This window comes from Lonchura striata, chromosome 8, assembly GCF_046129695.1.
Source record: "Lonchura striata isolate bLonStr1 chromosome 8, bLonStr1.mat, whole genome shotgun sequence".
Classification (NCBI taxonomy): Eukaryota; Metazoa; Chordata; class Aves; order Passeriformes; family Estrildidae; genus Lonchura; species Lonchura striata.
The window spans coordinates 26,316,043-26,329,309 of NC_134610.1; the positions used below are offsets into that span (position 1 = coordinate 26,316,043).

At 47.6% G+C, this 13,267-nt stretch overlaps 1 protein-coding gene across 1 annotated transcript; it reads right to left on the reverse strand.

Annotated features, from left to right (window-relative positions):
- Positions 1-342: 342 nt before the first annotated feature.
- Positions 343-3,343, reverse strand: METTL21A (methyltransferase 21A, HSPA lysine). The gene is made up of 3 exons (XM_021538852.2): positions 3,138-3,343; positions 1,855-1,966; positions 343-822 (listed from the first exon to the last, which is right to left on the reverse strand). The coding sequence occupies exons 1-3, from the start codon at positions 3,282-3,284 to the stop codon at positions 425-427; spliced, it is 657 nt and encodes a 218-aa protein (XP_021394527.2). The 5' UTR covers positions 3,285-3,343; the 3' UTR covers positions 343-424.
- Positions 3,344-13,267: the final 9,924 nt, after the last annotated feature.

The following is a 13,267-nucleotide window of genomic DNA, read 5'->3' on the forward strand; positions in this document are numbered from 1 at the left end:
TTTTATTTCATCCACTCTCCTACTCTTCTAGAGTTAAGGAAGTGATAAAGGGAAAAAAAAACCCTTGCAATCTCTTTAAGTTTCCCCCAGAAGTTAAATGTGGTTTGATTTCAGACATCAGACCTTTTGATAGAACAATTTTGATGCTGGAGACTTCTGCAACTTGAATCAGTTTCAAAAATTGCATTTGATAAAAAGACAGTGGAACACCATATATTACTCAATTCAGATATGAAGCAGAGATTCAATATGCAGAACAGAAGTACAATCCTGGCTCTATCAGACCCAGTGATCAGACAAGACCATCAGAACAAGAAGCCAGTGAAATAACACAACTGCAACTTCATGCTTAGGAACAAGTGTATTGAGTAGAAACAAAGGGGAGAATTGAACAGCATCAGTGGCTTATTAACAAAGCAGAGAGTCAAAAGTCATCCTTATGACTACCCCTCTGTGCTTTGTAGATATGAACATCCTTACTGGAATCGTAGTGGACCTCGGACACAGAGAAACGCTCTCTCAGCATCTTCAGGAACTTGAGGTCCCGCTCATAGCGGATCCGGCAGGAAAGGAGAATCACTGTTCGCTCTGAGCACAGGTGCTCCAGCGTCTCAAGCAGTTCTGCAAACGTTTCTTCCAGATAAACGATGTCTGCACCCAGGATTAAGTCAAATGCTCCTGGAGAGAAGTTATCCAGGTCTTTTCCCCATGTCAGCTCCTTCACCACTGCTCTGGGACATAGTTCAGGGGGTAGGTTCGCCTGCACATTTGACTCCAGGAACTCCAGTGCTGCCGCCCTGTCTGTGATGGTAACACGGGCACCTAAGGGGACAGGAGGACATGGCTCACACTCACAATCCACATCCCTCAATACAGCATGTGGAATACAATGCTCTAACTCTAGCAAGCTCCTTAGTTCCTGTTAAACATTAACAGCTCCCCTGAGCCGCATTATTAAAAACAAACAAAAGAACAAAAAAAACAAAATCCCCCTGTCTACAGACATGCTATCCTTCATCAGTTACTTAAGAATATAAAGTGTACTCTACATGAAGATTAAGTTGAGTAGGGAAAAAAACATGTTTTCTGGTGCTTTTTCTTAATGCATGAAAGTCAAGGAGTTACTTTTGGCCTTTTCATATGCAACAGAAGAATAAATTACAGGTGTTACAGTTAACCTGCTCCAATTCCGTATTTTTCTATAGGAGAGAGGCAGCTAGAGAGTCTCTTTCACAGGTCAGACAAAAGTTATGCCTGTGTGCTTTTTCATGGCATGACTGTATTTTGTCAAACTGTTTTGTTTCTATGATTTCAATAGGCACCTTTCACAGCCACTAGAGCTTTGAATCAACAAAGTTAACCTGGGAAAGACTGCACAATTTTAACACAGTTAAAAGCAGTTCCTGCTTCTGCCACAGACAGATCAGCAGCAAATCACTTCTCCATGCCCTGTCTGCAAGACAGACTAATGAAAGGCTTATGCAAGCTCGGAGAGTGGTTTCTGTCTGTAGCTTTATCTGCACTGGAGGACAAGTGGAAGACGTGAAGCACAGCTCTTGCTCCCTGCGGGGGAATAGCTGCAGAGCTGAACGCTGCTGAGCTGCCTGCCATGGCAACAGGCGTCAGCCTCAACAGGGTCCCGCCACGGAGCAAACTGCAGTGGCACCAGCACTGCAACAAACACCGCAGCAGCCTCTCGAGTCTGACAAGGAAGGAACAGGACTCAGAGAAGAACCATCACAGTTCACACATGCAGCTTTGGTGCTCACTTCAACACCAGGCGTGTACATGTACAAGAGCTAGTTTTACTACAGTTGTGATTTGCTTTTAAAGAGGTAACAAAAAGGCCCTTACCTAGTAATGTGACCACTATTCCCAGCAATCCAGTTCCAGCTCCCAGCTCAATCACAGACCGATCCCTGAGATCAATGCCTTCCATCTCCAGATAAGCACACAGAACAACAGCCTAAGCCAAAAGACAAGGGCGATTAAGTACAGGGTTTCAGTCATACTGAACACAGGATTTCTGGTTTAACCTGAGAGAGAAGGTTATGGGAAGGGTCAGGTGCTTCAGGTCTGCAGCAAACTTCGTTCAGCACCTCTCTGCCTCCTGTGTGCACTTTTAGTCTTTTTAAGCTTTATGGAAGTTTTTTATAGAGTTTTATGGAAGACTCCTACTGACAAAAGGAAAAAAGAACCACAGAGGTTACAACTGGGATGTGGTAACTGCTCCATGAATCCCCAAACATAACAGGAGATAGAGTTGTATTTGGAAAGGAAAAGTTGTATTGGAAAGGAAATACAATAGTTGTATCTGGAAAAAAATTTCCTCAAAGGAAATTTGAGGGGTTGTCAAACACTAGCGAATGAACACAGTACTGCAAAAGTCCAGAATAAGGTTTCATAGTATCTTTTATGGTATTTCAAAAGGTTTCTGCACAACACTGGTATGCCCTTGGGAGGGACACAGGGAAAGTAAACTAATGACACTTCTAGCTGGTTGTACGTAGCATGACCTCTCCCACAGCAAGTTCTGTCAAAGCTGATGTCCAGAAAGATCAGAAACGCTGTACACCAATTCATTTGAGAAGTTTGCTAAAAATGCTACACTTCTTTTAAACTAGAGGTAAAAGTGCAATTTGTGTGTGGACTGAAATCCAACCTGACAGAAAGCCCTTGGCTTACAGTGATGCTGTGAGCGACTGCCCTGTGGCCTTGGACCCACCACAAACCCCTCTGTTTTGGACGGTTCTTATCCCCAAGATAAAGTCTATCAGCAGTCCTGTTTGAAGCAATAAGCAGCGGGATCTATGCTGTGCTCTGAAGGGTGCCAAGCTAACACCACCAGCCACTGTAAAGAAAGGTGAGTTATCCAAAGTATTTTCTGTATTGGGCACTGGCTGTGCAGGGTTTAGGTGGTGCATCTCCCTTGCATTCCTGCAGGATCTCTTATGGGGGAAGAGTGAAAAATAAAGCACAGTTTAACGTATTCTTTCCTAACATTAAAAAAAAAAAACCTTAAAGCCTTCCCTTTTCAATTCTACGGTAAATAATTTTCTACGGTGAATCTGAAAGCTCGACAAGAGCCACAGGAAGCCACCGACTGCGGAAAAGCTGCGCTTGCCACGAGCACCTACCGCGTCCCAGACCACGGCCGCCACCCCCAGCCGCCGCCAGTCCTGCTGGAGGCGGATGGTGCGGCGGGCGAAGTGGAAGGTGGCCCAGGGGCTGTGCAGCTGCCGCGCTGTCCAGCCGCCTCCCTCCTCGTAGGGCACCAAGGCCATCCCGCCGCCGCTGGGCCCTGCCCGCGCCGCGGGCGGGAAAGCCCCGGGGCCGCTGGGGCCGCTCCGCCCGCAGCCGCGGGGCCGCCGCCACAGCCAGGGGCGGGCGCAGGCGGCGGCGGCTGCGCTCAGCCGGCGCGCAGGGCGGTCACTTCCCGCTGCGCAGGGCCGGGCCGGGCCGGGCCGGGCCGGGGGTGCCCGGAGCGGGGCCGGGGGTGCCCGGAGCGGGGCCGCCCCGCGGGCAGGTGGCGGGCCGGCTGTGCCGGGGCCGGCCCGAGCGGAGGAGCGCCGCGCTGCCTCCTGCGGGAGCCGGGCCCCGGGGGGCTCCTCGCTGCTCACAGCACGCGGAAAGGAACGGGGGAAGGCCCCTCGCCTTGGGACACCGCCAGCTGCCCCCGCAGCCTCCTGCGGTTCCAGCCGTGGGCTTTTGCTGGGGGGGGTTGGAGGGCAGTGCCCGCGAAAGGCGTTGGTCAGCTCTGTCTCCATTGCTGCTCTCCATTGCTGGCGCGGAGCAGGATCGCTGCGCAGCCCGCAGCGCCGCCTCAGAGCCCGTAAGCAGCGCACAGCAGCTCTGCCTCAGTGCTGCACCACCGGGGCAGCACGGCCAAGGCTGCCCTCGGCTGCCCGTGCGGCCCAAACGCTCCCCGCGCTTTGTGCAGCCGTGTTTCTTCACCTTTGGCTCCATTTAATCTGTTGCTTGGCAAAACAACACAGTGCTCTTCTCCTGCGTTACTTGAACTAGCTCCAGAGACTGCTAAAGGCCACGGGAGAGCCGGGGAGGTGTCCTGGCAGCACTCACGCTCTGGCTGCCTGGAGGCACTGCTGCAGGGCCCCACAGAAAGGCACGGTGCCTGCAGCCAGCTCCTCAAACCCTGAGAGGAGCATGGGGCAGCAGGGGCAGGGACGCATCTTCTCTGCCCCATCTCTAGTGGCTCTGTGCCCTGACAGCTCCCGCTGACACTACCGATGGAGCAAGGCCGGCCCTCGAAGGTGGGGACCGTAACCAGCTCCAGAAAACATCCCCTTTCTTTCCCACAGGGACCAGCAAATCTGTCTGGCAGTCGGAGGCAAATGTGATTACATCTAAAAGCTCTCAAGTTCAACAGAGTGGCTCAAGATTCGTGAAAACCTCTGTGGAGGATCATTACAGGTTGCACAGGGGTAGCAGAGAGTAAAGCTGGTTTTACAGCCGCTACTGTAGGAGAATGGAACCCAAAATTTGCCCAAAACCAGCCTATACTTGTTTTATGGCAAATCAGACTTCTCCCTATAAACATGCCAGAACAGGTGTGATGATTCAGTTTTCTGTGGTTTTATGTCCTAAAGTGCTGGTCCCTTGCTACTATTCCTGCTTTTGAGAGTTTGAAATTGCATGTGCTATTACCTTGATTATTATTTATTATTATTTATATAAGTTGTGTGGGAAAAAAAGCCATGAGAGTCATTACATTTGAAATGAGAACTCTGGATGACTTTTTGTGTCACCTACACTCTGCCTAAACTACATCAGCAGGCAAATAGAGGGAAACTCCCAAATGGCACAAAGCTTCCACCTCCTGCACCATATGCCAGCCCAGGGATCTCCAACAAGAATATGGAGGAGTGTGGCAAGGGTCCAGTGCTCCCAACTGCCTCCTTTCTATCCCCAGATGAGTTTTCTTCCCCTACAGTATTTCATAAGCCCAAGTTATCTGGCTGAATAGCAACTAGAGTAAAAAAAGGCTGCATGTGAAAATACATTGTTCCTGAAGATGATAATGCAGTGAGTGCTTTTATCTCAATAATGTGATTTTGTTAGTCAGATATCCCTGAATATCTCAGGAGCGCAGCAGGTTCTCTACCAATCCTGCCCTGCTTCCCAGAAATATTTCCCCTTCTTACCTGATAAAGTTGCTCTGATACTGACCTCACAAGCCTTAGACAGAAGATCAGAAATTACTTTCCAGATCATAATTGGGCAGTGAAGCTATTAAGAGAGAAGCAAGTCCACTAGAAGTTTAGTATGGGCCCTGATTCCCCGAATTCATTCAGAGCCTATATTTACCTTCTCTACACCTTTTCACATCCATTTTCTAAGAAAATGGAGTACCTGGGTATTATAGTGGCAGAGAGACATGCTTGGTTCTTTCTACCTTTCCTGACAGTAAAAGGGACAATAAGGAAAACACAACAACACAGAATTGTGGCTAAAATAGATGTCCAAAGATGGAATGCCTTTCTTCCAGCAGGGCTAAAGCTCAGCACAGCAGTGAAGTGGTGAGAACGTAGCCTGGTTTGGATTTTGAGCACTGCAGAGGGCTGTAAGGACACCTAAGCTGCAGGTAATCTTGCAAAGTAGGAAACAGCTGATTTTAAGGTAAGCAAGAATGATTTAAAGTATGAAGAAACACTGATTCAAGTCCATTCTTACCTCATTCAACCACTTGGTAAAGCAGGTATAATGTAGCCAATTATGAGTAAATCCCACCACCTCGGATTTGGGTAAGCTGCTCAGGGTGATTAATAAGAAGCGTTTAAGCACAGTGGTCCTTGAAATACTTAAAAGATCAAAGAAGAAAGTAAGTAGGTAAGACAGAAATGAGTACAAATTATTTTGAATCTATACTAAAATAACTCTCTTACTGCAATCTTCTCTTTGCTGCTTAGTATGTAAAATTCTCTCTTAGAAATGAATGTGACAGTTCTTGTGGTAGCTCTGCAGACACTGGATGCACTGCATGTCTACGCATGGATTTTGGAGACATCCGTAATGGGAAAATACTGCATCCCTCACACAGTCTCCGGTTACCAAGGCAAAGGCAGATATAAATAGAAACAATCTGATTTTTTAAAAATTCTATCTAGAAACCTGTGTTGTTGATAACCCTATGACAGCAACGCCTTATTCCAAATGGTTCTGTTCTACATTTGTGTGGAAACTTCTGGCTTAATCCTTTCCTCCTGAAATAAACAGCAGCTACTTCTGGTTGTCATTCCACTGAAATATGAAAATTATCTTGGAAGTAAAGTTTGGACAAATAGTCTGTTTTTCTAAGAGCTTTCATCAACCAAATGAACAAGAGATAACACAAAGCTTGGAGGAAAACTCAGAAAATAAAGCAGTCTTTCTCCCTATGTATCACTGTAAGTAGCCATTCAGATGACTAGCACTGAAATTATTTAACAAGTTTTACATTTTCATCTTCACCAGTAGAAGAATCTTCCAGATTCTCCACACCAGTAAAATAGAGGGGTGGTGAATCACTTGCTGTTAAATACAAAGGGAATAAAGCAAAGATTAATTTGGTTGATGACAGCTTGCAGTTGCAGAATCAAGACAGCCTCAGCTTGAAGTGATTTGAAACTGATGGGGTGAATTAAAAATAAAAACTTTTGTTTCTGCAGAAACTGGTGAGTTATCAGTAGACTTTAGAATTTGCTACTTCTGCAAGATCCTTGCAGGAAAAAGTGAAATCTTGAAATAAATGTATAATCTAGTGTTTCATTTTCTTGTAACATTAAACAGTGGAAGTAATGATCAAAAATATGAAGATGTATAATTTCATAAGTGCTTGAGTTGAAACACAGGAAATTTCTAGACCATCTGAAGAGGGAATTGTTCCCATCGGTAATATTACGTTTATGTCTTCAACCTTGCATCTTGATAAACTGCCACATATAATCACCACATTTATTAAAATGTCTTGTTATAGAAAGATCACTTATTTTTTAGTAGGATCATGTGAGTGAGCTCTCAAAGGCCATACAGGTCTGAAAGCTGACATTGTTCTGAAGTTTTAGTTAAGGAACAAAAAGCAAATGGAGTAAGCTCTTCTTCACAACTAACTACTAGATTTCCAGCTGCACTTCATTAGCTGGAAACCTCCCCCCACTTTCAGATGTTCCCAGAGCTACAGCCTTACCCACATCTCCAGCTGCTGAACTTCCAGGACACGAGATGCTGGTGTCGGGTCTTGGGAGGGGAGAGTCCATAACCCGTGGAGCAAGACTGACACGTGAGCAGACGCTGGAAAGGCTGCTCCAGCAGCACTCCTGGTGCACAGGGCTGTGGTGGGGAAGTGGAAAGACATGTGGCAGGGGAAATGCTACAAAAACCTTCCTTTTGTGGAGTCTGAGTGTGGATCTAGAGGCTTAACATTAGGTGGATAAATTTATTATATGCTCTATAGGTGCAGTGTTTTGCAATTTGAGAGGAAATTGCAGTGCAAGCAATGTATTGTATTAATTTAAATTAACTAATTTTAAACAATTTAAAAAACAATTATGTGGACAGGCAGACAACACCTATAGCATTCATACAGATGCAAAGGCATTTCCCTCAGTGCAGTTGTTACCCTTTCAAAAGAAGGAAGAATCAAGCATATGAAAAATGAGGGGGATTTGGTGTTATTTCTAATGGTAATGCCAGTGTTTCTCAAGTCCTTAGAAAATCAGACAATAGAGAAGATGGAAGAGTTGTGTCTAAGCAATTTCAGGTACCTTGAAACTAACTGGGAGGGCCCTTAGCACCACTGTCCAGGCTTTGGTGGCCCAGAGTTGGAATTAGAACTGCAGAAGGTTACACTAAATAAGCTTGCTGCAGGACTTTCACATGCACAGTTAGGCTTTTCTGAGAACAAACTATTTATATTAAAGTTTATGTTAAAATACTGAAAAGTATTTTCCTTTTCCACATAAGAAATCTGTTTCCCTGACCTGCAGTAACAGCTATTTCTAATACTAGAAAAATCAACGTGGTGGTTCTACCAGCCCAAAGTACAGCTTTGCAGGTCTCTTGTCTTGGCTCCAGCACACCTCAAATTTTCTTCTCAGGTACTAAGCTTCATTAACATGAATTTAAGTCTTTGGGAACTGTCAAGCTGGTTTTATTTTACCTGGAGACAAAACAAAGGTAGGAGCAGAAAAGAGGAGCTAAGATAAAGAAAGGTTTACTCCCACATGCCTGTGCTGTTGGTGTTCCTGCAGCGATCCAGATGCTCGCATGCCAGCCAAGCAGCTTCTGCATTGCCTGTAATGACACCTTAGATTGCAGCAAAGGCAAAAGGAGGGATTTAATCAATGACAGCAGCACTGCAGTCTGTCGTTATGCTTTCAGGCATAAGCTGTCAACAGCTCCCCAGCCCTGGTTTGCTTGTATTCACTGCTAGCCAAGGTAGTACAGGAGATTTAATATTGTGCAAAACATTAGGGCTACTAAAAATCCACCTTGGGTGTTTTGGATAACCTCCCTGGTTACTTTTCTCCCCCAAACATTGGAATATTCTATTTCCCTAACTACTGTTTTGCTCAGGGATTTTTCCCCTAAATGGCTGTAGTCTTAGGTTACTTGTCAGCTTCAGAAGACATCACACCTGCAACATTTTTGTCCTGTCAGCTGGTAGTAGTTTTCAAAACAGGATGCCAATTTTCCCCCTGATTATTTCCAAGTGAGACACAGAAGTCTGAGCTTTTGTTTTCAGTTGGTTATACAGTTCAACCTGGTGATTCATTCTTCCTGCAGCTACATTTCCAGGAAAAGACAAAGCCCTGGCTCTTCTCCAAGTTATCCAAGTAAGATCAGAAAGCACTCCTTCCTCAGCTGTGACACTTTCTAAGAAGGGAGAAATTGAACAAAACACATCCCAGAGTTGGTGTCTTCACCCTGCAGACAGGCAAGGAGGTGCATGGCCTTGGACAGGCATGTGCAGTACCAAGTCAGGGTGAAGATAACAGCAGAGTTTACTGGATTTAAGATTCTCAGCCCTGTGAAGCACAACCAAGAGTGTGCAATGAACCACTCTCCATTTCTGAGACTGATGGTGACTGTGAAGCTGGATGGTTTATGGGAAATTCTGCAATTTCATTTCAGGCCTTTTAGAAGACTTTAATCTTCTTGTTGCAGTTGGTATGGATAAGAAATATGCTTGGAGTTGGGAATTTTTCAAGAGTTATTACTCATAAAGAAGCTGGTAACTTCAGCTTCAGACCTCTCCTCTTAGGGATACTGCTGCTTGGAGATGAATGGAAGCCTGGTTTTGCATAATGAGGCAAAGGATGACACGGTTGTGTGGTTCTGAATGCAAGTGCTGAGATTTCAGAGAGGGAGTTAAATAAAAACCTGCACAACTCTACCTACGAGGAGCCATCGCAGGAAATGTAAAGACTTGTCTGAGAAGTGCAAGCAGACAGCAGCTCTCATTTACTCAGCAAACAGGCCAAGTAAAGAGACAGAATTACCTCCCCCTGTAAGCCCACAAGCCAAAACACAGCTGGTAGCACTAATATTAGTCGTGTCAAGCCTGGTAGTCTTCATTTATTATGCATCCTGCAAATAATTATACATATAGTTAAGTTTATAGCTCAGAAGCTGCATTTAGTGGTTGGCAGGGTGTGCTTCTCAGTTGGAGTAGTTGGCAGGGTACTGCTCCTCTGACCTCATTGGACTAACATGAGGAGCAAGTCTGGTCCTTTGTATAGTCAGAACAAACCACAGCTCTTTCTAACCTCTGCATATTAGGAGCAGAGGTCACTACTCCTTTGGCTGTCATCACAATCTGATTTAGGCTTTGTTTCAAGATGCTGTCTAGCCTTCCTTAAAGGCTGTGTGGAGTTCTTCTGAGGTTTGCAGCAACTTCCTGAGAGGGCTTAAATTAGGATTCATTTCCCACATTTTGAAAGTTACTTTGCTTTCCCTTTTGTGAAAATTAAAACACGGGAGAGTTGCTGCCCACTAGGTGCCCTGCTCAGACACAAGGAGTGGTAATTGAGAATCCCATGGCACACACCTCTCTTTCTGGAGCAGGAGGAAAAGAGGTTGAATCCCAACAGTCCATACAGTAAGCTATTTTCAGCTCAGCCATTCATTATTGCCACGATCCACCATCCAAAATGCCTGCTTATGCAAAATGTGGATCTAGGTATGTGCTGCCCATTGTACATCAAAATAACTGATTTTTTTAAATAATGGAAACTGTCTGATGATTCACTGGGGTAAATCAAGCAGAACAGTAGAAAGGTGAGACAGAAAATAGGAAGAGAACCAGGACCAGTAATAAATCATGATAGAGGGTGTTCAGTGTATTGCTACAGCAGAAAGTCAACAGAATATTAAGCTGCATAAATAAAAGATAATGTGTTTCATTTCTGCAGGGTGTTACTCATGCTACACCTATTAACAGGATCGCCTGGTTCTGCAGAAAATACACATAGCAACAGGTTTTGTCATATTATCCTGGTAAATCAGATCTGAATTAAGACTTTAAGAGTTACTTTGCCAAAATGGAGCAGGAAATGAATATTCCTTATCACTGTGGCTAGATGAAAACATGCACATATATGGAAAATTACTCTTTACTGGTGTACTGAGGTATGTGGAAGCGGAAGCTTAACTTCTCCTGGAATGACAAGGAGGTGGGACAGTTTGCTGTTTCTGTGACTTCCAGGGATTAAATTCAGCTTCCTCTTGCTTAAGACCTACATGAATAAGTCCTCACAGGGAAACAGACTACTGATTTCTTTCCTCCCTCTGCATGTTTGTATAAATCCCGATACTCTACAACAGCACTAGCGCAGGGGAAGAGCAGCCTTCATCTCTCCCCCTTTGCACAATTATACACTGAGAACAAGTATGAAACCCCATGGGAAACTTCAGCCTCTGGTGTGAAGGCAAAACCTTCACACCCAAACAGCAGTGAGGCATGTCACATACTCCAGCCATTCCAAGTTCCCAGCATTTTTCACCTATTGGTACAAGTATGTGAATTTTTGCCTGTTGGCCCAAATGGCTTGGTCCTGGTGCTCAGCTGCCCAGTGAGCCACTCTTGCTCACTTTCTCACCCTTGAACAAGGATTTTTCACTGCCCAAAACCACAGCTTTGGCGAAGGATTTCCTTGAGGCTGCTCCACAGCTGAGAGTTAGCAGAGGTCCCAGCAGCAAGCTGTCCCAAGGCACTTGCTGCAGCTGCACCTCCCTGTGCCGAGGCCAGGCAGCCCCACAGCTGCAAGGAACAGGCGGCCCTGGCTTTAGGCAGGGACACTCGGCACGGCTGCTGTCCATCTGAGGGGTGCAGATTTGCCTGTGGCTCCTACTGCTGCTCTGCATGGAGCAGCTCACCTCCATTGGCATGGAGCCCCTGGAAAAGACCCAGCCGTGCAGCAGGAGTGCAGCTTGCTCAGCCTCTCCAGCTTTTGAAAATAGTCAGCCAGGTGCAAAGAGTGAAGGAAGGTATTGCTCTTCATGTGCAAGAGTAAATTATGCCAGCTTTCATATTAAATAGTGCAGATGCAAGCCAACTCTTATTCTTGCTTGAGAATTAATTACTTCAGTAAGTCACGCTAATCCTCTAGCTTCTTTCTGTTCCCACCATCCTCACAAAAAAATCAGTGGGTGCAATGCCATAGGGAAGAAAACACCAGTCTCTCAATTACTGTTTTTCATTAAGCCTCTTTTTCTCTCCGTGGTTCAGGTCAGTCTCCTGTTCCATCCAATGGTTAAGCCCTGGCCTTTCCTAGAACTGGGAGCAGGACTGGCTGGCCTACAGCTTTCTAAGCAGAGTGCAGAGGCTGCAGAGGGACTTCAGTTGGCCTGAAGTGGTTCAAGAAGTGCTGAAAGCAAATCTTCCCCAAGGCCTTCCTGTAATCCACAGCAAGGTCAGATTCCTCTGGAGTAACAGGGCTTTGCAAACTGTCAGTAGCATGTAGACAATCTTAGCTAACACAATTTAGAAAAATTGCTGGTAAGTGAAAAGGTATCATTCATCAGTCTGAGGGAATAATCCCCATATAAGACTATAAATCATTTGGTTTGTCACTTTATTGTGCCTGGGATTAAGTTGTACAAATTCTGGAAACACAGCATCTCTGACTTCCTCTCTTCAAAGAAACTACACATGGTTTGCCCAAAAACTCCATGTTTGTCATCACACGGGACAGCCAACATGAGGATTTCTCCTGCAAAATTGAGTAAAACCCCGAGCCTGCTTATCTTTGGAATGACTGCCCCCATGATAGCAGAGTTTTGTAATAATTTTGTGTGTTCCTAAGTCTTCCGCAGACCCATTCTTCTTATCAGGGGCCAGAGTTAAATTTTTGCAGCGATAACGGGTTGTTTCATTGTGGAACAACAGCATGTTTGTGTTTATCAGGGCCTCTGACTGCTGTGAGTATCTCGCCCTCTAATCCATCTTCCCTGGAGCGTATTTGAACATTCCAGTCCTCTGAGGAGCTCTCAGGTAGCAAACACGCAGCTGCTGGGGACTTCCAGTGGTCCCGGGGGATGCCGGCGGCCCCGTGCAGTGCCGCCTTCCCGGACTGCCGGCAGGCACCGCGGCCCAGCAGCGACCTGAGCGCGCAGCGAGGGCGGGACGCGGCACCGCCGGGGCTCCGCCGCCCGGCCCGGGAGCCCTCCGGCCCCTGGGAGGGGCGGGAGGAGGGACACGAGCGGCTCCAACTGCGGCGGGGCTGCCGGCGCGGCAGCGATGGCGCTGTGGCTCGTGTACCTGCGCGGTGCAGTGGCCGCCGCAGTCCCGGGGCTGTCCCGGGGCAGTCCCGGGGCTGTCCCGGGGCTGTCCCGGGGCTGTCCCGCATTCCCCCCGGCCGCTCCCGCGGCGCCCGCAGCACGTGCCCGCCCGGCCAGCGCGAGCCCCCCGGGGGCGGAGCCGAGCGCGCGGCGCCGAGCGGGCGGGGCCACGGGGCGCGTCTGAGGCCTCGCGCCGGCCGTGCGCGCGCGTGCGCGCGGGGAAGGCGAGGGGAGGGGAGGACGGGGCGGCGGCCGCGTGATGAGCCCCGCGCCCATTGGCGGAGCTGCCGTCACGCGGGGCCGCGGCGGGAGGCGATTGGGCGGCGGCGGCGGGGCGGGGCCCGGGCTCCCCCCGGCGGCCGCTCGCGCGAGGCCTGTGCTCGCCGCGTGCGGGAGGCGGCGGGGCGGTCGCGCGGCCGTGGGGGCGGGCGGGGCCGCGCGCGGCCGGGGCGGGGGCGGAGGCGCTGAGCCCGCCCCGCGCTCCGACCCG